The sequence below is a fragment of the Acanthaster planci genome, linkage group LG15, assembly GCF_054643075.1.
Source record: "Acanthaster planci isolate LZ-2023a linkage group LG15, COTS_SCS, whole genome shotgun sequence".
Lineage (NCBI taxonomy): Eukaryota > Metazoa > Echinodermata > Asteroidea > Valvatida > Acanthasteridae > Acanthaster > Acanthaster planci.
The window spans coordinates 6,531,478-6,556,274 of NC_141791.1; the positions used below are offsets into that span (position 1 = coordinate 6,531,478).

Here is a 24,797-nt window from a genome sequence, read left to right on the forward strand (position 1 = left end):
ACAAAGGCTAGGTATTCTGGCAATTTTGTTTTTAACTGGTAAGTATTCCGGGAATTACCAACTGACCGTTGGTACTGCTGCATCTTGGGCCTTGTCCTGCTGCCAGCCTAAGTAAGGCAACGAGTCCACCTCTTCTTTCTTCAACAGGTCATTCACGTCCACCCCGGTTTTGACCTTGCCTTCTTCTGACTACAAAAAAAAAATTTACAAGACTTTTTAACTCCAGCAGAAAGTTTTGGCTGATTTTGTAGGACTAAGAAAGAAACTCCAGTCATGATTAAAGGACCAATATAAAGGCACATTTAGATGCGAGTGACGACAGAAAGTGTTGTCAGAGAACAAAATGCCACACAATGCTTGTATAGTTTAAGGTAGAAATCTCCTCAATGAGCAAATCCCTTTGCAGATGATTTTCGTCAGTAGCACTCTAGCCCAACGTACAGTGCACAGAAAATATCCAAAGCATGACAAAGGTGTACCTTCTTTCACTTTAATAAACCGTCTATATGTCAGTCACAAAAAGTCTACAAAAAACAAACCCATGTCATCAAATACCAGCTTTGAGAAGCTGTGAAGGTTTCATATCAGTTTAACAAGAGTTTAGAGATTATCCCTCTGCCCGACCTTGTCTCGGACTTCCACGGCGACGAAGCTGGTGAACTGAGTGACGATGGAGTACTTCTTGCTCAGCTCGATGATGTAGCTTTTCTGCTCGGCCTTGCGAGCTTCGTGCCGGGTGCGGTCGGCTGCGAGGGCGCCCTCCTCCCAGTCACGGATGATGTTCCGGGCCGTCAGCTGATGCAATATCTTGAATGGGGAACAACAGAGAGGCCGGCTTTCAGAAACTTTCTACACAGTAGACTCTAAACGTCTACAAACCACCTGCAGAGGATCTGTAAAACCTGCACTGAGTTTCTGTGACCTAGCAGGAAGGACTCGCAAGCATGCCAAGGTAATTTCTGTATTCAGCGCTGGGTCATTCCTGCACTTCTGTGATTCCAACTGCTTTTGCCAATGGAATCCACCTCAAACACTGAGGCAAAGCATTGTCATAAATTGCTCCACAACATTGCCTCAGTATGTGAAAAAGGCCATAATGCGGTAAGAGGTGCCAAATAAATCTTGAGCTAATGACTTGAAGAAGTCATTATCAGTAGGAATCTGTTTTCAAAATATGGAGTTTTCAGCCAAAAGTTACACCTCGTTTGCAGTGATTAAAACTGCTTTGAACTAATTAGATATCGTGTTGGAGATGGTGTTGGCAACATTACGACCTCCTGTCAAGTTGTGCGCAGTGCTCCCTCAAACCACAACTTTGGATAAGTGTGCGTGTTACTCCTATCTGCCTCGAGCAAAAGCACACCCTCATCAGTTGACAAGAGCCACGTTCGTCAGGAATATTCATTTTGCTGGTAGTAATGCGACTGCAACGCTTGCATTTCCCAGTTGATCGTGAGCTCGTGACGCATAATTAGAACCAAAGGAGCCTCCATTGCGAAGGAAATAGCGCCCTCTCTTGGTCCGACTCGAGGTCCATTCACTGGCTAAGTCTGTTTCCATTACCTTTCCCTGTGTAATGCTGAGTTCATGGGTTGACACCATGGTAGACACCTCTCTACCCTCATTATTGGCTCGCAGAGTGGCCTGAGAAATGAATGCAGAGAGGAAACGTGTCGATAAACAGAACTACACTTCTACCTGACACTAAGCACACACCCAAGTGTGTATTTACCTGCAACTGGGGACCCTATCGTTCCTCTTTTGTTTGTACTTTAACTTTTTTAGAAGACCGCCCATATGTTTTGTACACAGTTGTCAATCGGGGACCCTCTGTCAATCGGGGGACCTTATTGTCCTCTATTGTTCAGGGTCCCCAATTGAATGCAGAAACAAACTCACACACTCCCACACCATGTTTATAAATAAATTACAGACATAAATTAAAGCGAAATGTTCCAAGCCACCTATAGAAAACAATTCCTCCAAAAAGGCACTTAATTCATTGAATACCTGTGTGCAGTGTGGGACAAAGCCATACACCACCTGCCGGGAACCGCTGAAGAGGGAGGTGATGTTATTGGGTGCCTGGATGGGAGCCGGGGCGTCATCGTCAAACTGGCACCAGTCCACGCTGACAGAGGACAAGACAGGCTGGGCTGCCTTGCTCAGCTGGGATTTGATCTGCCAGTGTTGGTGGAAAAAAAATGGAAAGACTTGCAAATCGGAAGTACGTTGTGTTTAAATAAAAAACAAATGCGAACAATCGCAGGCATTTACACAAATGTGACCCACCACCCAGAACCCAGGTTGAAGACTTGAAGACCTAAGCTATTAGCTGGAAATTTCTCCACTGCAAATTCCACATCAGTCATTGTCAGTATACCGGCATACAGACGCTTCTTGTGGAAAATGTTTTTATGAACTGATCAAACCGGTTCTTGGCTGGATAACAAACAAGTCCTTGGCTGTGAAAATTAGTTTACCAGCTTCCGATACTGAATTCAACCTTCCATGTGGATCAAATATTCAAACAGCCTATTACGACACCTCACAACATGCTTTTAGCATGCATTTTCTTACCAGAATAATTAAAATTTCCCTTTTATATTACATTGATTATCGTATCCAAATATTCAATTTTGAAAATAAACCCACAGAATATCTGAATATGCAAGTAATAGACACATCCCTAGCCATCCCTAAAACCGTGAATAAAATAGTGTAGTCACTGACCTTGCCTTCCCACTTGGACTTTGTCTTGCTGTCAAAGAACTCAAAGGCTCCGGCCCCAGCAGTGGCCACAGCACGAAGGAGATACTTGTTGGCTGTGGCGCTGTGAAAAAAAGATGGACGACATAGAGTTCTGAAAAATCCACAGACGGGGGAAACCCTATTTCACTGGCTCCTACTCTCACTAAACAGGCGATTCACAACATGAATGATGCTCAGTGTTTGTTTTTCTTGGTACAAACATGAAACTGTTTGTCAACTGCACTATGTGTGCAAACTCAGTTTAGCACTTTGACAAAGTGACATATCCAACAGATGTTAGTGGCGTTTCAAATGTGCAATGTATAGACTCCAAGACTCTGTGTTCTGTAACATATTACACGTTGTGAACATGGGCGCACTGTGTACAAATATATGCCAAACGCTCTAGAATTTCTGTTTGACAAAGTGACTTTCATATTTACGAACTAATGTCTCCTTATCAATAACAAAATTGTAAAAACAAGAAAAAATAAAGTTGACCTATCAACTTAATAATATGGGCTATCATATCAGTTAAAACGTTGTCTGTGTTTTCATGAGAAAAGTATGCAAAAATGAAATTTGCCAAAAAATCAATCAGCCATGTGAGCAGATATGTATTAAACTTTGTCACAACGGGGATTCCGAACAAACCTAACACCGAGGGTGAACACCCTGGTATGGCGGCAATTCCGGCGGACAGCCTCCAAGGTTGCGTCCTCGTTACTGACGTGGCCGTCCGAGATGATAAAGATGTTGCACAGCTGGCCTGACTTCAGCATGAAGTAGGTCCGCAGGGGGTGCCAGACGTCGGTGTTGCCCATGGCAGCAGATAAGCCCTGCAGAAAGTTGGTAGCCGACTTCACAGTGTCTGGTGTCTTGGCTTGGCTCTGTGGGAACAGCTCCTCAAAATCTGGAAAACGGCCAATGTCACCTTCTTTCAGAAGCATGAATGGTGCTTTTTGGTCAGTCGCGGGACCCAATGTCTTAATCTAAGGCAAGATATGGTGGTCATCTTTATCTTTATCTAACATTACAGAGAACATAATTTTACTGAGTTTAGTCAATATTTTGGATACATACTTATTGAGAATTACTAGCAGCAGAAACCAATAAAAGTCGTCTTATTATTAGTCGTCGGTCACATTCAGATTTCATGCATTCAGATCTTGTTTTCCCATTGAAAGTAAAACAAAAAATGTGCTTTGCCGAAAGAGTGAAATTTGTATACCTGTTCCAAAAACAACGACATTGAACCGCCAGTCCTTGGGCAGATGATGCAGGGCGAGGAGGGCAACCTTCTTGGCTTCTTGCAGGCTGCTCCCTCCCCGCATTGAGTTGGATAAGTCCAGCAGGAGCACCACCTCCGACTGGTCGGTCTGCTCGGCCTCAAACTCCGGGTAGAAGGTCAGCATGCAGGCCTGGCTGTCGCTGTCCTCGGGGTGTCTCTCCACCCACATGCGGGGCACGTGGATCTCTGCCAGGCCAATCAGGAGCTGGAAGCCGTCGTCCAGTCCCAGGCAGTCATCTGCAAGGCAGACAGTTGCTTTGCTGGCAGTTTGCTGTAAGAAATAAAACTTAATTTTTACAGCATGTGCAGAAAAACAAACACTTTGACCAAAAATTTTTATGATCAACCGGTAGACAATCAGGAGTAGAAAGAAAAACATTAACCCTAAAACCCTAGGCTCCTGCAGTAGAAAGCATACTGAACCTCACAAAATCCAACAGGTTCCTGTACTTGTCTATGTACTTGTACATGCAGGTTACTGTACCAAACCTGATAAACTCCAACAGAATGAGCCCGTTGGAGTTTGAGTGATACGGTATGGATGGGTCTATGCAGTATAGGATGACTTGCACTGAACAGTACCAAACCTGACAAAATCAAGCATAGTCCAACACTTGGTACAGCAAGCCAGACACTGCACACAGTGACCTGTGCGTGTCCCCACTCACGCAGAATCCAACACCATCTCCCTGGGCCTTTCATCCCAAGTCTCACAAAATTCAACAAAAAGTTCCTCAGGTACGGTACCAAACCTGCCAAAACCTCACAAAACCTGCTGTTGGAGTATGGCAGGTTTTGGGCAGTTAGGGTTAATTAAACTCCTTTGTACCATGACACCGTGAACCATGACAACGGTATTCTTTCACATATGAACAGCCCCTCTCAATACTTAAAAGGCCTGTGGACTGACTTTCACATTGACTAGGAGCAGACTTGACGACAACTGGTAATGGTTTTTTCCCCGCAAGCATAAAATAAATGAACACACTGCTTCTTGGAAATGTTGATTACCTTGCGTTTGATTGGGTGTGTAGGAGATTCCAGACTTCGGATTTCATAAGGCATCTCTATGGCAACATGCACAGATAAGGACCTAGATTGGAAAGCACACACAATGTCCAGCCAAGCTGTCACAGCTAAATGTACTTTGAGAAGATCCTTTGATACAATTATAAATTTAAACATGCTGAATTTCAAAAGGACACGTAAGGCCAAAATCTATTAGATGGCAGATGCAGAACAAAAATGGTGAAAATGTTTATCAACCAATACACAAGAATTCATTATCGATGTACTGAGAATAACACAGATGGCTTGGAACCATTTTCGGTTAAGATGATGAAAAACATCGGGCAAAAATCATTAAAGCACTTTTTCCCTTTTTGATATATGGTATATTTATGTTTTTAATTAGGGTTAGGTGGCTAATATGGGCAATTCACAAAACAGTACACTCCCAAGACACTAGCATGGAGATGCCATAATCCAAGTTTGCAGTCAACAAAAAAACAAAGGCATTTATCCATGGAAATTTGTCACATTTTTAGAGTTTTCTGTTGTATGACAAAAACATTTAAAGTAATACTCAAATTACACTTTAAATCTTCCATCCAAACCCCCCAAAAATTGAGAAAAAGACAAGTTCTCTGTTCACAGCTGGCAAGTAAAATGTGCAGACTGTTTCCGAAGGTGGTCTTTGAAAAAGGCTTCTCTGTGACCTCTTGGTGGCAAACTGTATTGTGACTCACCCATATCACGCTTCTAGCACTGCATCAAGGAAAACATCATCTTTATATCAAGTACATACAAGTCACACTGGGGCTAGACTCTTTAATATCGTCTGCATCAAAGAGTACTGCCTGACCTGTCGGTGTCTTTGACTTTAACCGTGGTGACGTCGGCCTGCGTCTCCTGGGCCAGGGCCTCGTCCTTCCTCCACGGCGCCACGCTCCCTGGCAGGCCAAAGAGGATCTTGTCCCCATCCACGGCCAGCTCAGCTACGTAGGTGATCTTGATCACTACGGTGGTCTTAGGTGGGAGGTTGCCCACACTCACAGTGAACACATCCTGAGGGAGGGTCAAATAATCAAAATTTTAAAATAACAGCGGAGAAGCTTTAACATTTGAAATTTCCCAAGCCGGCTTGATAAAAACTCAGACTTACCCTAAAAGAGAGCTGGGGTTTTTTTTGGGGGGGGACCACTCATAGTTGGGGTCAGCAACTACACAAGAATTAAGCTGTCTCATGCCTTATCTTTGTGAAACTTGGCATATGAAACATTTACTGTGGTTATTAAAATCCGTAAAAAATTCAATTCAATCCAAAATAGGGTTTTGTTAGTATGTTCATTTTGAGTTCATGGTCTCCGGCATGTTGACCTGCATGTGCATTGAGCATGTCAATGAAAAAAAATTGCATTTTTATGTCCAGTTTTCATAAACTTGGTTCACAATAATTGCAAGGAAATATTGAAAAAAGTCCTGATGGCTGTCCACAAAATAACCTGTGCTGTGACGATACCGGAGGAACTGCTGATAGGGGGTAGATCCCCCCCTTGCGTTTTGAGGGTTGTCTATCCTGAGGGAAGTCTTTCTGTTTTTCAGACTTGGTTACACGTGAGCATTTATACGAATTTAGGAGCCTGGCATCCTCTGACGTGTATATATTTGCTTACTGGCTTTTCTTCATCCATGAGGTAGGCGCCATGCCCCTTGCTGATGGCTTCCTTGTACTCCTTGTGGGCAGTCTCCTTCTCCTTCACTTCACCCACAATGTGCTTATCATTGATGAAGGCCTCAAAGCCGCAAACTGCCGCCTGCTCATCCAGCGGGAAGACGTACTTGGCTTCTATGGGAAAATCGCTGTCATTTGCGTACACTTGAAGTACGACAACCTGGGGGTTTGGGAAGAAATGAGAGATGTAGCTTTCCAGGGGAAATGTGTGACAGTGCTCAATAACTCCACTTGTATGTGCTCTAACGTGTCTAAAGGCTCTGAAGCCTGGTTTCCGAATTGGCATAAAGCGACACAGAGAGCATCACTGATCAGTCTGAGATGACAGACAGCCATCTGGTAACATTCTGCGACTAACACAAACATGGACACAGTCGGCAAAGTTGGATCGTGTTTGCTAATCAACGGTCTGCGTTGAATCATTAAAGCACAGACACACCTGTACGCCCACCCAACCACACACACATACAGTACTTGTGGGGTATTTCCTTTGTTCTCGTGTACAAAACTCCCACACAACATATAACAATCTTAAAATCACTCCCATTTTGAACCAGATTGACTTTCCTACTTCGGAAATTTGACTGAACGTCCCTTATTTGAAATTCTCCATTTTGTGACAGATGAATGGCACTTGAAAATTCCTCCTTTTTGAGTACGTTTGAAATATCTATTTCATGAAATCCTTGGGGTACCATCTCAGTACCCCACAAGTACCCTATGGGGTACTTTCCATTGTTCCGGTACCCCACAAGCCCCTCTATACACACCCATGCAACCACACACACTGGCATGAGACAAACTCTCTCCTGTACAATGACGTCCCTCCCAATAAATTGCCACATACATATATTTAGCTCACTCTTTCAAGAATGAAACTAAATTGTCAACATTTTTCCACCAAGCGTGGCTAAATTGTGTGCCTGTTTCCTGAAGTGTTCATTAATGCCCACCTGAGCTGCCAAGTCCAGTAGCTTGGCTCTCACATGCACAGCCTTGAGCGGAATGGGCTGGTCACTGCTGGAGAGGAGTCCAGGCTGGACTTTATCGAGAGGATCCTCGATGCTCTGTACGTCACTCAGGTCTGAATTGAGAACAAACGGAAGTCAGTGTAGGATGTATGGGGTTGGACAGAAGAGATACAAGAAAATAAAGCACATGCAACCTTGCATCGCTACAGTCCAAATACTACACACCAAGCTGAGCACATGTGGAGTGCAGAGTGGCCAAAAATAACTACTGGGTAATTCCAGAAATTAGGGGTCCACAAGTGTGACATTTTTGTGTCCCAGTTACATTGACCTCTATTATTTGACATGGAAATATCACTGGAATTGATTTCAAAATATTACTATTTGTTTGGCAGGTAATTCGCATTTAACTTGGAAATTAGAAAATGTGTTCTGAACTTACAAAATTATATGTCAGATGTCACAGGGACACGAAAAAAAATGGACCCCTGTCAGGAATTATCCCCAATATGCCCTGAGCTGGACTAATTTTCCTAGCAATGAAGCCTCCTTTTCTGGGAACTGCACTTTTTTGGGTTAACAAATGACTACGAAATCCACGTGTTACTGTTACTACCAACCAAATGTACATTCCCCATAAACATGGCTTTTTTCAAGCGATAAGGGGGTGCTTCTGCTGAAGGCAAATAAGCCTTTTGTGCGTTAAAATTTGAATCTGGTACACTGCGTTATCTGATTACACACAAACATAACATTTCGAAATCCTCAGACTAAAGATACTGTTGCTATACCTCGTGATTCGAGGCAAGCTTTTGCATAGCAACCACAATCTATGGAATGGACTGGTTCCTTTGAGCCCTCCTTATCCATGGCAAACAATGCACTGGTGCAAGGTGTTTCATATGTAATTAAGCAAAAGTTAGCCCTGAATCACAAGGTATAGCAACAGGATCTTTAGCATGAAGAATGCAAATCGTGTTACGTTCACGTGACTTTGAAGAACTCAGTGTACCAGATATTATTCAAATTTAACTCGCAAAAGGCTTACTGGCCGTGGATCAATTAACTGGAAATTTTGCCACTACTCCTGAACTGCTACAAATATCAAAGTTGTTTAGTTGTGACTTTTTCCATTAAGGTCTTGTACAAGTTTTGATACCAAACTGCAAAAATCCAACAAAGCGTATTCATATAAATGGCAATTAAGGGTTAAAGGTCATCTGAAATTTAAAATTGAAAAAGGACTTTGTATACGGCTTACCGATGGCGCTCGACTTGTCCCCCTCCGTATCGCTGGCTTGACCATCGCTGTCTTCTTCGCTGCAAACATTAGCCTCGCCGGCGAGAGCTTGACCAGTGGTCAGCTTGGGTTTGTCACCGGGCAGAGTAAACTCAACCACATAGCGCAGACGCTGCTGCTCAGTGCTGTAAACTGCATATTCGTCATCCTGCAGGATTAAAGTCCTCTGAACGATGAGATTTTGGAACGGGACAGATCTGACTGGTAAAGGTTTGTTTGCACTCTGACTGGACAAAGCAAACGGCTTGAAGTCATCGGATGCATAACGAACTAACGTACTATGGATAGTTCCAGCACCACAACCTGTCGTACCGTGTGTATAAAGTCTATGGATGGTCCGTCACTTTGCGGTGCAGCTGACAAATCAGAGGTCTTCATTTTGGTCTATTTTAGTGCTTCACGAAACACAGCACAAAAGTCACTTGCCCGAGGTCACGACGTTGGTTCAGTAAATAAAAGGTCCTTAGGACAGTCAAATGATTTTGGGCAACACACTAAGGCCCTGATTCTGAGCTGGAAAATAATATTTATCTGGAACAAAACATGTCCGAGGCTGTTGTATTTGTACAACTAGTTCTTAGAGCCAATATACTTCCAATTTAACCAAATCTATATTGTTTAATAATGACCTTTTATTGCAATTTTTCAATAAGGACCAGAGACCTGAGAGGACAAAATGTAACCAGCTGTTGGATTCGAACCCCTTACTCTATGATCCTTATCACAAACCTGAACCACTAAGCTGCACAGCACCCAAAATTTCAAACTAAAGAAAACAAAATGAGCTCTGAAAAGATCGCCAGTTACATGTAAGTTCTTCACTGACAGAAAACAGTATGCATACGCAGTCACCTTGAAATCGGAACGATTGGAGCCATCATTCCTGATCCCTTGGACGCTATGGAAGCCATCCGGGGGTTTGGTGAAGTCCTTATGGTAGCTGGTTGTCTCATAACATATCCCGAGGGCCACCTGGTTGATTGCCATCAGGCGGGTGCCTCGCGTGTGGCTGATGTGGGAGTACTTGGCGCTGGTGCTGTGGTTGAAAAGAAAAAGGGAAATCATCTCACGCAAGGATAACGAAGGCCCAATTTCGTGGCTTTGTCACTGTACTGAAAGACAATACATGTACGCTTGGTACGCTGTTGCTCTTTGCTGATACGAGTCCTGTTTTATGGTGAAGAACGAATCACAGATTATGCGCATGCATATATTTTGCAAGGATTCGAGGGTGTGTGCAGAATTTCTTGGCTAGTCCTGCACTAAAGCACAAAAAGCGATCATGAGTGCATAACAGAATATTATTCTGTGGCTAGCAGAGAAGTCAAACTGGCAGCTAATTTCAAGTACAGGTCCAGAGACATAAGAAATGATCAAATTCAAATGAACTATGACAAAAGCATTCCTGTGTTATTGTTTACCCTGTTACTTAGGACTTGAAGTAACAGGGTGAACAATAACACAGGAATGCTTTTGTCATAGTTCATTTGAATAGTACTTGAATCTGCCACCAACTGATTGCCTTGTGATGGACTTGTAAGGACTTCTGACAGAATCGATTATGACACTGCTCTCGGTCTCTTCCATCTCAAATTTAGTTCTCTCGGTGCTCAATCTTCACTTCCTAAACTTCATGCAGGGCTCAAAGAGCAGGTTTTGTAGTGCCTTCTTAGAGGTTGCCACGGTTACCATATCTTTGCTCAAACTTGTATCAAATTAAAAAAAAAATCATGCTTCAGGAGGAAATACCTGAAGTTGTCAGCGAAGTAGATTCCACTGCCCAGCATGCCAGCATCCGTCCTCTCCCCGCCAAAGTCATCCACCACCACCTTGGGCAGGATAAGGCCTCTGTTGGCATTGACACAACCAGCAGCACCATTATACAACGCATCATAATGAGCTCCTTGAAATAGTCACTGATTTACAACTCATTTCCACAATACATATTCCTTCCCTCTACCACATCACAAACTTGGATGTGGTCCCTGACTGCATAGAAACCAGGGGTAGTAACGCTTGCAAACTGAAGAGGCCTTTCCATATGCACATTTTCAGTGCACATCTGGCCCATAAGCAAGGTGCGGAAAGTACTGACTCTCCAGCATAAAGGCACTGACAAACTGGGCAATGCTTTATTGGTTCAATCGGTGAGTTTCCTCAAGTTTTCTTTGAGGGTTCCTATTTTGCAAATCAGTGGCGGAAATTCACTTACAAATTTATACCATGCCTATGAGGACACAAGACTGACAATCCCTCGACAACAGTACAGAAACTGTTAACAGCTAAAAAAATAACTTGCAAAGAATGTGTGTGCTGTGTATCCGTATAACCAAGCAAAGTTTTACACAAGTGGCATATTCTATCCTCCATTGAAATTTGGACAAGCTCATTCCCAAGATTTGAATAGAATTCCACTCTCTTGGTGCACAGTGTTGCCTTGGGACTTGTACCGACCTTGAAAGGATGCCCACAAAGTTGGCTGGCCGGGATGCATGGAACAGCAGACGACTGTTGTGCAGCTTGGCATCAAAGCTAGTTAACTCTAAAGGGCGCGTCACAGCAAAGACGCGCAGGATTTCAGCTTGCTTCTTCCTTCAAAGTACATAAAAATCGTCAGGTTAAAAATGGTTTGGGCATGTCAAAGTACTTTGTGCTCGTTATCCCCAGTGTTCCAGTAAGCAAACTAGGGGTCACTTATTTCAGTACAACCAAGCAAGCACACTTTTGACAGCAACAAAACAAGGTACGACAAGATTTGACGGTACATGTACGTTGAATTGGAAACATTTGTACAACAGCTAGCAAGCAAAAGTTAAGAATTCATCACCGCTCATGGTAACCCATACACCATCACATCCCTAGGTCTACCTCGAATGATGTGCGACAACACAAATACTGTCAGGGACAGTTTTATCCTCTCTCCTCAAATCCAAGCCCTTATTCAGACCTCAATGCGGTCTCAGATTCAGTGTCAGTTTTGCTTCAGAGTTCATCTCAGCACGTGAACAGACAGCACATTCTCAAAACACTAAGTCAGATAAGTGAACATGTAGCTTGAAAAGCCATTTTACTCAAAGCTATTCTTTATTATAATCAAGAGACTGAGATATGCCCACAGTGGTGCCTCATTAGTTCAACTCTTGAGTTTTTAAGCCACTGCCGGAACTGTCAAGAACAAGTGTAAACTGATTTTTATCCATTTCTGAGATCCAAAAGCCGAGGGCTTGTAATTTATTGTAAAAGTGGGAAAAAAATTGGGGACCCCTTTTTCAAAACAGCTTTTTGACGAACTTTAACTAGAGCATTTTCGGAAAGGCTTTGGGCTCATACCCTTGTGTAGAGATAATGAAGTTCTTGACATCGTAGTAGTGGGGATGGTTGTCGGGTAAGCAGCTGATGTGACAGCGTAGGGCTCTGTACTTGGACTCTACACTGCTCCGCTGCGACCAGTTAGTTGTCTCGCTCACGCTGACTACGTCTTTGATAAGCTGACCAATGAACAGGTGAAGATATGTTGTGAGTTTCAAAACTTCTTGCCTTATACCTTTTTTTGAGCTGTTCGAAGGGTTGCGACAGAAAAACAAGGCAAATTTGGGATAGTCATGACAAATAGTCATCTAGATGTGACAGATATTAAGAGTGATTGCAATCACAAAATCACCAAGAGACTCTGAAAGGGAAATATGCAGCTAGAAATGATTTCCCTCTACTTTGCTAAAGCCAACTGCTAGAGATTCAAAACAGGAGAATGAGGTTGACAATAATGGAATATGAACAAAGTCAAAATGATAAGATTTTAGTACTAGATTCTGCCAGCAAGTACAAGTTAAACAATGGGTCTTTCAAAATGTTTTCATATATCTTGGGAAACTTTTGATAATCCATCTCCCAAACTGGATTACATTTGAATATTCCATAACCTCACTTCGAATGAGTAAAAGTTTTATTTAACACACCGAGAGACCAGTACCTGGCACAAATCCTGCTTCTTGGCGATCACACTCTTTGTCTTGATGTCTTTCTTGTGCTCGCTCTTGTGGGGTATTTGGCTGTAGAACTCCTGGCTCAGGGTCTCAATGCTCGCCTCAAACTTATCAGTATCGTCACCTCCCCCATCCAGAGCTTTCCTGATTTGGAGGAGGATGCTCTCTGCCTTGGACACCTGTTGATGAGATGTCAAAATATGAAAACAAAATGGACAAGAAGGTTTATTTGCCGAATGCGAGTTGGCCTTGCGAAGTCAACTGCAGAGAGCCAGAAGAAATCATCCAGAGCGTGTACCTTCTCGGAGGTGAGGGTCTTGATGTCCACAGCCAGGATGTCTTCCAGTTCTCCCAGCGTCTCCTTCCACAGACTGGCCACCAGGGAGGCCACCTCTAGACTCATCTCATCCTCTTCCTCCCCGATGCTCAGCTGAGTCTGGAAGAAAGCAATTCAAGTATTGTGGTTTAATGCTATCCCTGACCGTCAAGCCATGAAATTGGCAGAGGTATACGAGTGTGACTGGGGAAATAAATCAAAATGAAATAAAACGGAACAGAAAACAGAGTGAAAAGGGAACCAGGAACCGCAGAGAACAGAGAACAGAACAAAGGCTAGGATATTTAAAAATTCACATCCTGGGAGGACATACATACAGCATTGCGATAAACAGGCTTGCTCAGGAACATCATCAGATTTTCCCCTTAACGTCCTCTCTGGAATTTATTAGACCTAACCCTACAGTTAATAGTGTAAATCACATAGATATGCATGCAGAATTTTGTTGGATTGGTATGATTCGGGAACAAAAATCAAAAACTTCAGGCTTTTTGGCAACCTTCATTTTAAGACACTGAAAGTGGATGGAGGGAAGGCAGACTGGTCTGTGATCATGTGCATGTACGTGCATAGCGAAAGAGTTCTGAACTATCGCCTCTCCATCATGTCAGGGATATTGCTCAAAGAGGGAGAAATTTTTATCACAATATGAAAAGACTCAATGCATTTTTTGTCAAAATAAGCCATCTGGTTAGAAGCATTTTAATGCTTCTGGAACCTTTGGATAGGAAAAATAATGTGCAACAATTTTAGAATACGTAATAATTTCTGTTCGTTTACTTCTTAAAAAATCTTCTCGGAAAAAGACCTTTGCATAATGTTTGCTAGCATATTAATTTATAGAAACTTAAAAATTACCCGACCTGCAAGAGAAATGTCCTGCTAAAATTTGACCTCTCGCTTCTAAACATCTAAAATATATGAAGACCAGTGCAACTGGGTGGCCTCGTACGCTGCTTCTAACGTTGCTGACAAGAACGGCACCAAGTCAACTCAACTTAATCTAGAACCCATCAAGTGCAGGTAGGTAAATATCTGCAAAGTTGTACGATCTCGTTTTCACGTAAGCACAGGGAGTGAAAACAAACGTGCATGGAGTCCATGTCCTTTGCTGACGTGACTCAAGGCAAGTCTGTCACCAAATTGCAACTCGAGAGAAACCCGAGTCTGAGTCCTGGACTCTACACTAGGTAAGCAACTGTTCCCCTCACTCCTAGGCACATCGTCTTGCAGCCTCTTACCAACGATCCCACTTCCTATAACCCAGAATTCCGTCCCCCTCTGAGCCGTCAGCTCCATTGTACCTGTCTATATTTAGGGGAGCCGATCCAGCGCGAGGCTGCCTTCTTGCCTCTGCTCATGCCATGCTGCTGTTGCTGGTGATACAGGAAGCTGTACGTCTCTAGAGCTTCCTCACTGGAGTTGCAGTAGCGGACCTCTCTGGCGCCAGAGTCTTCGTCCTGTGGAATAAAAATGGAATTATGCATTCCTCAAAAGATATTAACACATCGGCAAAGCTGTTGTTGAGCACAGTAACATGCATATGCCCTGAAGAGACTTTTTCAAAACAAAAGCATTTGGGAGCTACATTAGTAACCAAATTATTCACACATTAACCTTAACAGTCCTCAATCCTTCACCTGTTGGAGGACTGAGGACTGTTAGGGTTAACAATCCACTTTTAACCCAAAGCATTATAACATTTAAAACTGCTTGAGAAAACAATGACTGAAATTCACACAGTGGCTGCATCCGAATCTCTTGTCTAGAGCTAGGTCTAGGTCTTCGCTCCATTGGAAATGCGTGGAGACGCGTAGACAATAGACCTAGCCGTAGCTCTGGAAACCTGTTTCGGACACGGCCTACGTTGCTTCTCATGTTCTTCAGCACCCAAGTAGCACATGCAACGTGTGCACCAATGTCCATATAAGGGTAGTGAATACCTTTGGCCCCTACCATAACATGGCTGGAAGGGCGTTTATGAAAACATGAAGCAAAAGTGTTGAATAAAACGGTTGGAAATAAATTGATAATTTTTCAACTTGTTCTGTCTTTCGGACTCAAAAGGTTTTATGAATGTGAATAAATACCGTGCACGCCTGGCCAGTCTTAAACATTCATTTATGCTCAGAAGAATAGATGCGGCTAAGGTCCCTCAACTTTAGCTTGGGTTATTACAGGCATCCCTTTTCCTAATCTTTTCTTTTGAGACTGACCACGGGCTCTTTTCATGTACTCTGCAAATAATGTACCCATAATGTACCCACTTTTCCATGGATTTACATGTACCACGAGTCAATATTTTCCAGGCTCTTTAAACACACTCAATAGGATCAGCTGTGCACGAAATGTCTTTTGTTTTGCCCTCTGTGAAACTGGAGTTATTTCGCCGATGGTTACCAGTGTCGATGCTGTTATATGTAGGTGTTGCAAAATCTGTAAAGGTGCCTGTAACCTAATCCTCATGCCACTGATGAAAAGTTAGGGGTCATTAAAAATCTCCTTGCCGGATCAGTCCAATTAGCAATGGGTAAGCATCCTTGAAATCACACTTACGGATTAGTATCAAAAGTGCTTGAACGACATTATAAGGGCTAAGAACTTATCATTTACTCCTAGTCCTCGTACCATCAAGTGATCGAGTACACCGCGATGAGTGAAAACCCTGAACGGGTGATCACACGCTGGCCCACTGTCCTTGGTGTTCCTAGACAAGTTGAAGACATCATCAGGAACCACGTGTAACTCCAGGTGATAGAAGAGTCTATCTTTACTCCTGGTGTCTCTCTTCTGCAAAGCCAAAAAGAAAATTGGTTTGGTGCTGAACAAGGGATAAACGTTCAAATCTTACTGACATCACCCAAATCATCTCTTACAATCTGGGGCCAATTTCATAGAGCTGCTTAAGCACAAAATTTGCTTAAGCACAAAAAACCTTGCTTAAAAACAAAGGTTATCAGCTCAAAATCTATGTGACTGTCATGCTAACCAAAAGACAGGTGAATACCAAGCCAAAACACTATACATCACATGGAGTTTTAGCTGGTAACCTTATTTATCAAGTAAGGTTTTTCACGCTTAAGCAAATTTTGTGCTTTAGCAGCTCTATGAAATTGGCTCCTGGTGTCAGGATCTGAGTGTCTGAGATGGAAGTTCCTCTAAAGACTGATGCTGCTCTAGCCTACTGTCTAAACAAAATCAACAAGATCTATTCCCTGCTGACTGGCATAACTGGTAAATTAAAGCACATGAAAAGATACAAAATTATCTGTATATAGAGACAGCATGCACAACCAGCAAAGTCACAACATGTGCCTACCACCCAGGTGTGAACAGAATGGGCCTGCAGTCAAGGTTTCTAATTCCGGTCACCAGAGTAGGCTATAGGCACCTTTCCATATGTACACTTTTTGGGTGCGTTGCGTTACGATACCTTCATGCGTTTCACTTTCACGGACACAAAATCAACTCCATTACCATAACACATGTGTGCGTTGGGTTTGGTGCCATCGAAATCGTCCTGGGAGCAATTTGACGCACATATGGAAAGGTGCCTTACACCAGCCACTGACTGGTGTGTTAATGAACAGGATGATTATTGGAAAGCACTTTGAGATTGTACACGGACATGTAGATGGAAAGCACTGTAAAGTATGAGCAATACAATTATAATCATCAAAAGAAGTTCCATAGATCTCTTTTCAGACAGAACCCATAGACTAGCAGCAAAAAATAGCATAATCAAGCGCTTCATAAGAGTACAGGTACCTGCAGAAGAACACTCTTCGCAATCTCATACTTGTCCTCAGGATAAGCAGGTGTGTCAACACTTCCCCACGGCCAGACCCTGAGTACATGTAGAAAAGAAATTTATGCTGACCACAAAAAAACAATTGTGAAATATTATTCGGACTTTTCAGGAATGCAAAATTATACTTGAGCAAACTGTAATTTTTTATCTTTTCCTCCACAAAATAAAGAGGCATAGTTCAATAACTCTCTTGAAGCATTTACCCTATGATTGCAATTCATAAAAAAAAAGAGAAAAAAAGGGAACACCATGAAATGAAATCAAACAACAAGCCAGTGGTTTCTAAATCAGCCGCCTTTGGCTCAACCGCAAGTTGAACATTTCTGCAGAAACTAAAGATTTGAAATCAGACTTTAATCTTGCTGATTGACTTGACATTTGATTGGAAGGACGGGGAAAAAGCACCAGTAGCAGAAACGAAGAAAAGATGAAAGAAGAAAATACACTCACTTGAACTTATTAATGTTGAAGGACAACACCTTGGCCTTCTTCTTGGGCTCCTGTTGGGTTTTTGCAGCTGTTGACAATCAAGAAAACAAACCTGACTCTCACAGATACCAAGGGGAGCTAAAATTGACCACCCCCCTTCAAGATAAAAGTCAAATTCGTTATACCATACCTCAGAGTCAGAAATGTTCAATTGCCATTCAGATTTGAGGACCAAGGAAAAGGTTTGCGTACTGCTGTTTGATCATGTGTAGTTTGCATGTAGTGTGCATAGCAACAAGTAGGATGGATGCTCACGCATGCCCTATGTCAACCATGTCAACTATGCAAACTATGCAACAGTTTTATCTCAGAACTACCGCATGTATGGACTTGCGCACGGATCCTCACATGCATACCCGTTAAGGGCAAAACGAGAAACTGGTATGTGATGATTAAAGTTCAGCTCTCCATTCTGAATAAGTCTGAGGTACGGTCATTTGTAATATCAGTGATGACATGTTGAAAAATCCTGCGCCCGCAGCCTTCAAACACAACTTTCATGTACCTATGATTTTGCCGGAGCTGAACTGCATGCTGCTGGTCTTGCCCACCAGCAAGAAGTCCTCGTGGTCTACCAGCCTTCCTTCCTCTAGGCACCTTTCAATGAAGCCCATGCTGATGATTGGCACCCCTTGCTTCTTGGCCGTGCGTCCCTTGTAGGAGTCAGCCGTCTTTGGCCCATTGCTGGCGACAAGGTAGGAGGTCTGAGAAGAAATCACCAGCAAATTATTTTTTTCCAAAAATGAGCTTGATTTAAACATTCACAAAAGTTGTGACAGCAGCCAGAAATGTGTTTTCGCTTTGGTCATTTAATTTGTTGGGTGTTTTTGCAAATTTGGTTATGCCTGTCTGACGTCATTGTTCAACCCAAATGGGAACTCAGGTGGGCGGGGAGTCAGGTTAGTGAAGTGGTTCTTTCCTCGCCTTCCGCCTCTGTGGTCCGGGTTTGAATCTTGGCCTGGTCCACATGTGAATTGGGGTTCTCAGTCCCTACCTGATTCCGTTGGTTTTACCCAGAATATTCCTCTGGGGTTTTCCTCCCAGTATATGTACATTGTATCTCTAGGGTGACATGACTGCGTCTGGCAAGTACTGCCTTTCTTGTGGACCTCTTTCAACCTGTTCTAGGTTATTTTTGGTAGTCAAAAATGACTTTCTGGTTACTAATCATGAAAACATGCCCCTGCCGCGTTGTAAACAGAAGTTGAAATCAGTTTGCTGTTGCTGGTAGTCAGAACTGAAATGTGATGACCCCATTTGAACAAGGACATGAAGAGCAAACAAATTGAGTACACGAATGTGTTGGTCCAGCACTGGTTCTCACACTAATGCCTTTTGCAAACAATTGTGTACTTTGAGATAAATGACTTCAGCATTCAATAGCATGCACATCTATTGTCCTACAGTGGTTGCAGTTACAACCTGCAGCTTGGAAGTGGTTACCATTTTTTTTCAAGTTGCAACCAGAACTACCGAACAAGGCTTCAATAATACAATGTAGATGCACTTGTAGTTTTGGGGGAAGAAAATTTGTGCATTCAGCATCCTGGCATCCTGACTTACCTTCTTGGTGAGTATATAGGAGATGACTCCTCCATTGCTGGTCACCTGTTGCCTGAGCAGTTGTTTCTTTTTGAAGGGGACTTGGGTTGCATCAAGGTCCAAGGCTATCTGACAGTCGCTAAAAATGCCCATCCCCTGCAAATATCACCAAGCACCAGCACGCAGGATGAAAATGTGATCAAACTGGGACATACCGTAGTCCAATCACTTTCCTTTAGTTCTGGATTTTTCTGAATTCTGACAAAGCTTTGGAATTTTCCAGCCCAATCCTGCTTACCAACATCCTTTTAAGGAGCAGGGGTCTTGTAAAAAAAAAGGTTGTCGAGCATGAGACCCCTGTGTGTGCTACGTTAAGTTTGCAAACTGTAATACCCCAAGTGCACACGTACATGTAGGACAAACACAGAATAATGAATGAAAAAAAAATAAAAGGTACATGTAAATATAAATAAGTTGCAAAGGAAGATAAATAATAATAAAGTGATAAGTGAAAAAATGGGATCAAAGTACATGTACATGTAAGGACATGACACGAAACCTTCATACTCACTGGCCACTTTTGTTTTACATCTTTGGAGCCCCAAGGAATTTAGGGAACTCAGGGGGCAGGTTTAAAAGAAGCGGCTCTTTGTGATTTCACACAAACCTAAAGCAAAATGTTTCCCAAGTATCTCTCACCATGGCACCCTCTAACCGATTATTTATAGTGCTCCAAATCACCCAAAATTTTTCTCCAAAGACAGCAAGTTCAACTCCTTTTATCTGCAGATAACACACCAGTCCATGTCAACCAAAACAATACGCTCTGTGAAAGTGGCTAATGATTTTTTTTTCTGACATGACATGTACACGTGGTTGAAAAGTTGTTCATTTAAATTTGAAAAAATTTGATTTAAAAAATGGGCTTGGTTCAAGTTGGCCCTTGCCTGGGCCTGCTTGGGGGTACCTGCAGGCCTAAACTTTTCAACGTCCATGGACATGACTGAATCATGGAGAAAAGTAACAGGCGAAGTCACTGTCACTGTGGGGTCCGACATCCGCCCCGCTTGTGGGGGTCCGACGTCCGCCCTGCTTGTGGGAGCGGGGCGGATATTGGACCTCACAGTTCTGGCGGTACATGTACATATAGCAAAGTCACCACCGATCGACCACAAGACATCAGACTTGTCACAGACCATGTAGTTCCTCGTTCCTTGTTTGACATTTGACATTCAATGTTGAACAAGTAACCGTTTGATATTTGAACGTTGAACAGGTAACTATTTGAGGATGGATGCTTATCTCTAAGAGACTAGAGTGCAAAAAGCACAAAAAAACCCAAACTCTGCCATGCACCCATATATCTATCCTATTTATACATTATGTATTGTACGTGCCATTCACAGTGATGTGTGTACACAAACAACTCAAGTCTCCCAGAGGGAACCTTGGGCATGGGGCTTTTCAGGGTCAAACAAACCCTGAAAATGTAGGCGATGTTTTTACAATCAGTATAATTATTAGAGGGAAAAAACGGTTAGTGTTACATGTATATGCATGTGTACTTGCCGTTTCATAAAAACTATTTCAGTCAATCAAATGATATACATCAATCCCACGCCCCGCCTCTTAACCTCCATTTCAACCAGGGCAAAGGCAGATTACCAAGGTCAAAATGGCTTTGACAAAAAGGACTTGTCTTGTCGGTTGAATTCTTGGCTTGCAAACCAGAGTGGGAAAGTTAATGCATCACACTTCTTATTTCAAAGCGAAATTAAATACCCAAACCCCTGCCCCACCTGGAGATTACATTTAATCTGATGTCATGTTCTCCTCAATCATCGTCGACTCCTTGCAACCCGCGGGGCATGGGGTTTTTCGGGGTCCAACAAGCCGTGAAATGTATAGTTGGCACAGTTTGTTTTTTGTCCCTTTTACACTCCCTCGCTCTTTGGGATGTGCATCTTGAATGTCAAACGGCTTGGCCATGGGCCTACTTACTTGTTGAACATCATCGAACAGTTGGCCTACCATCAGTGCTTGTTTAACATCGAACATGTCGAACGCCGAAGGTCAAACAAGCAAATAAGGCCTAACTTCAGCCTCACAGACCACCCATTCAGAACATGTCAATTGTCAGACCACAAGAGTGATTTTGCACAATAGTATAAAGGCATCGTTTGGGCAGGGAAAAGGGGCAAACATTGTCCTTTTCCCTTCCCACAATGCCTTTCCACAGTTGTGCAAAATCAGTCCTACGGAAGGCCTCGGGATCGGGCCAGCTGGTGATAAGGCTAGGCCTACATCTAACACTACAGTAACATGTCTAATTCTGTTCGCTCTGGAGGAAGGAGATTATCCCACGGAGCTCGAGAAAAGCACACTTACGTCTCCTTTCTACACGATGCAATGAAGGAATTCGATCGTCAGTGATCGTTCCATAAAAACCTTCAAGTTGATCGTGGAAAACTTGAGCAACCGTACAGCCTACACCCTCACCGAATCATCTTCTTTCACTTCATACTGCTATTTTTAGACTGTTTCTATTCATAGAAATTACGCGCTTTAAACCATAGAGAATTTCCAGTCCTATGTTTTCGTTTCTCGATACTTTAGAACTTCAGAAATTATTGTCAAAAATGAACGGCATTTTCAGTATTACAGCTTAAGAATAATGGATGCGGGTATATGTGACTGCAAAGTCTGGAACAAGTTTAAAGCGCATCTATGAAAAGTTGATGAAGATACAGGATTTGGTGGGTCCTTGCTCTTTGGTTGTACAAGTTTATTTTATGTCGCGCGGGCCAAGCGTGAAGGTCGTTGTTGATAAATCTGGTACCTGTAGTCTCTACAGCAGTCGTTGTGCTTTCTTTGGAAATGCGAGCCTTGCTTTTGACCTTGATTAGGACAGTTGATCCGGGATCAGGTCAACTCGGACCCAAACCAACTCGGACCCATTCCAACTCGGACCCATGCCAACTTGGACCCAGGACCAACTCGGACCCACGCCAACTCGGACCCAATACTAACTCGGACCCACCACCATCTATGACCCACAACCAACTCGGACCCACGTCAATTCGGACCCACGCCATTTCGGACCCACCTCGAGTCAACTCGGACCCACTCAGCCTCAAGGTTGCATTACACCAAATACGCGCCCGTAGACCAAAATAGTGCCGACTCTTGAACCTCGCGAAGAGGTTGGTCTTCATTTTTTTGGCTGGAATTTCAAGATTATGGCCAGATTGATCACTTTTCGTTTCAATTTTATGAACTTTTTTATTCGCCTTTTCCCGAAGATACCCCCCTAATAGTAGTAAAACTATGCGCTCATATGAATGTACCCGCCTGCCTCTATCCAAAATAGGCCCGCATTGTAGGGATTTTTGTGAAAGAAATACTCTGAACCGGAAACTATCAATCCCAAATTCGAGATTTATATAAATAATTCTATGATCCCTCGTGATTATGGCACGTCTTATTGCAGAAAATAAGAAACCGTGGGATCACAAAATGTTAATAACGAGCTCGCAAGCAGACATACGACGCTTCAAAACCGTCTCCAAGTTTAAGCCAATAGGAAATATTCCACATTTTTATTTTAAAATGATTTGATTTGTGTTGTTCAAGATTACCAACCTATTTGAGTTATTTGAAGAGTCAGCTTAGGCCTGAATGGATGAATTCCTCCATCTGCCTAAATTTTGCCGGTATTCGGGGGGATGGGGCAAGGTGAAGGTGTAAGACTTGCCAGGCCAAAAAAAAAAAATGAAAAGTGAGGTGGGGGATAACACCATTAGACACTGTAAAAGGTCAATGTTCGTGACATTGATGTATATCTGCAGTATCTGTTGTACGTATGCAGTATATCTTATGTACATCAGAAGGCCTATCTGTGGCTTTTTATTGCAACAAAAACTTTGGGGGCTGTTTGGTGAAAGTTCATTCGAATTCTGCTGGTGATCTGGAGTGCCTAAAAACTGCGGCGTCAATGACATGGTACTGTCAATCACACTGCAAAAGCTGCTCCCATTGGTTGTCCCAAGCTCCCACTCCCCGATCATAGGGTTTCAAGAATGGAAGATTACAAATTAAGATTCCAGATAACAAGCGGCAAATAAGACATAAAAGGAAATGTGCCTCCATAAAAATATGACGCTCGTCGGTTACTTATCACTTGTTCCAAGACATCACTGATATCAAATCTAGTCCTAGTGTACGGTTTTTAACCACCATGCCTGTTCAAACTCGAAAACGGAAAAATTCTGGGAAGCCTGTGCCACTGTTTCCATGCATAACGTGTAGAGAGGACGTTAAATCTAGGCAGCATGCAGTGCAAAAGTGTCATTTACCAAATGCTAAAATGTAAAAGTGGACAAAATAAACATTTTCAACAAGTTAATCACGCTCCTGGGGTTGGGTCCGAGTTGGTCTTGGGTCCGAGTTAGTATTGGGTCCGAGTTGGTTGTGGGTCCGAGTTGGTTTGGGTCCGAGTTGACTCGAAACCGTTGATCCCCCCCATAGGCCCCACAGGGGTACAGACAAGAAAATTAGCTGCCATATACAACATTGATAATGTCCCTACTTGTCGATCCCCAATGTCCCCACCAAAAATCAGTAAATATACTCACATTTTAACAGGTGTTCAAAACACATAATCAAAATAGTTCACTGTCTCATCTTTCATTTTCCTTTCAATTTTCAGTGGCCATCACTCATGCATTGTTGTCCCGGGTTAATTGAGCGTGTCAAGTTGATGAGGATACCAATGCTTCACCCTGCATGTGCAGGGATGCCCATGATTGATCGGGTAGAGGACTGTGCATGGTTGACAAACTTCGTCCTACAGAAAGGGACATGGATTAATACCCTTTCTAATAGTAGGCCCATGTGCAAAAATTGCAAGTTGGTTTGAGCCCCATCCAGGTTAGCGCAGTTAGTAGGGGAACGGTGCCGCACGAAGCAAGACTACTAAAGAACTGGTTCCCATGCAATGTGTTATCACCATGCATAGCGTTTCTAGTACCAGTTTTTTGTCATGCCAAAGCGTATCGTTGATTTGCAGAATTGAGCTTCATATGCATATTTCACTATAAATTCTTCAATGCAGAAGTTATTGTTGTGACTCGAGCGCCCTCCGTTGAATTAATTTTCCAACAGCCAGTTACGTACAACTACAAGTTCTGACGTGTACATTGTACACAAAATTAATGTGCAAGCGGAATGGTCACTGTGTACTTGCACATGCATTGCGTACAATGTACAGAGCATAATGATCGGATACGCCATGTATGCGGAGGGCTGGAAGGTGTGTCGGTGTTTTGAAATTGCAGGTGAGAATTTCCCACTTATCTTGGAGTATACAGCACATATCTTCCTTAAGCTGTATCACTTAGATCTTGACTTAGTTCCGAAAAGAATGAAGACAAGGTATTCGGTATTTGACAGATGCTGTGGTGATCAAAATTGCACTCAAGTGCTCTTCGTTATGTTGGTGAGCGAGTTCGGGCTCACCGTCAGACCATCGTCAGATCGTATGTACATGTAGGCCTATCATACTAGCCCCAGTGTGGCACGGACTCTCG

The 24,797-nt window shown here is 42.9% G+C and overlaps 2 protein-coding genes across 7 annotated transcripts in view; one reads left to right on the forward strand and one right to left on the reverse strand.

The window, feature by feature from the left end:
• LOC110984629 (protein mono-ADP-ribosyltransferase PARP4-like) overlaps positions 1 to 21,755 on the reverse strand; it is a 39,019-nt gene extending 17,264 nt beyond the window's left edge. For 2 of the 4 annotated variants that reach the window (XM_087146428.1, XM_087146427.1), the window contains exons 1-25: positions 21,211 to 21,415; positions 19,231 to 19,365; positions 18,173 to 18,371; positions 17,629 to 17,695; positions 17,136 to 17,214; positions 15,996 to 16,157; positions 14,672 to 14,827; positions 13,329 to 13,466; positions 13,018 to 13,209; positions 12,378 to 12,535; positions 11,502 to 11,639; positions 10,797 to 10,895; positions 9,900 to 10,083; positions 9,009 to 9,195; positions 7,730 to 7,860; positions 6,718 to 6,936; positions 5,907 to 6,109; positions 5,054 to 5,135; positions 3,983 to 4,313; positions 3,406 to 3,664; positions 2,734 to 2,833; positions 2,011 to 2,181; positions 1,564 to 1,644; positions 625 to 807; positions 67 to 189 (exon numbers count right to left, since the gene is read on the reverse strand). In XM_087146428.1, the coding sequence (XP_087002554.1) occupies positions 67 to 189; positions 625 to 807; positions 1,564 to 1,644; positions 2,011 to 2,181; positions 2,734 to 2,833; positions 3,406 to 3,664; positions 3,983 to 4,313; positions 5,054 to 5,135; positions 5,907 to 6,109; positions 6,718 to 6,936; positions 7,730 to 7,860; positions 9,009 to 9,195; positions 9,900 to 10,083; positions 10,797 to 10,895; positions 11,502 to 11,639; positions 12,378 to 12,535; positions 13,018 to 13,209; positions 13,329 to 13,466; positions 14,672 to 14,827; positions 15,996 to 16,157; positions 17,136 to 17,214; positions 17,629 to 17,695; positions 18,173 to 18,371; positions 19,231 to 19,365; positions 21,211 to 21,267 (3,834 nt within the window). In that variant the 5' untranslated portion in view covers positions 21,268 to 21,415. Of the gene's footprint in view, positions 1 to 66; positions 190 to 624; positions 808 to 1,563; positions 1,645 to 2,010; positions 2,182 to 2,733; positions 2,834 to 3,405; positions 3,665 to 3,982; positions 4,314 to 5,053; positions 5,136 to 5,906; positions 6,110 to 6,717; positions 6,937 to 7,729; positions 7,861 to 9,008; positions 9,196 to 9,899; positions 10,084 to 10,796; positions 10,896 to 11,501; positions 11,640 to 12,377; positions 12,536 to 13,017; positions 13,210 to 13,328; positions 13,467 to 14,671; positions 14,828 to 15,995; positions 16,158 to 17,135; positions 17,215 to 17,628; positions 17,696 to 18,172; positions 18,372 to 19,230; positions 19,366 to 21,210; positions 21,416 to 21,597 lie in introns of those variants that run through there. The other 2 variants (XM_087146429.1, XM_087146430.1) reach the window with 2 other exon arrangements.
• Positions 21,756 to 24,326: 2,571 nt separating this feature from the next.
• The window catches only part of LOC110984687 (DNA polymerase zeta catalytic subunit-like), a 50,229-nt gene continuing 49,758 nt past the window's right edge, over positions 24,327 to 24,797 (forward strand). The window contains exon 1 of one of the 3 annotated variants that reach the window (XM_087146387.1): positions 24,327 to 24,545. The gene's annotated coding sequence lies outside the window, so the exon portion shown is untranslated. The remainder of the gene's footprint in view (positions 24,546 to 24,797) is intronic. The other 2 variants (XM_087146386.1, XM_022245109.2) reach the window with 2 other exon arrangements.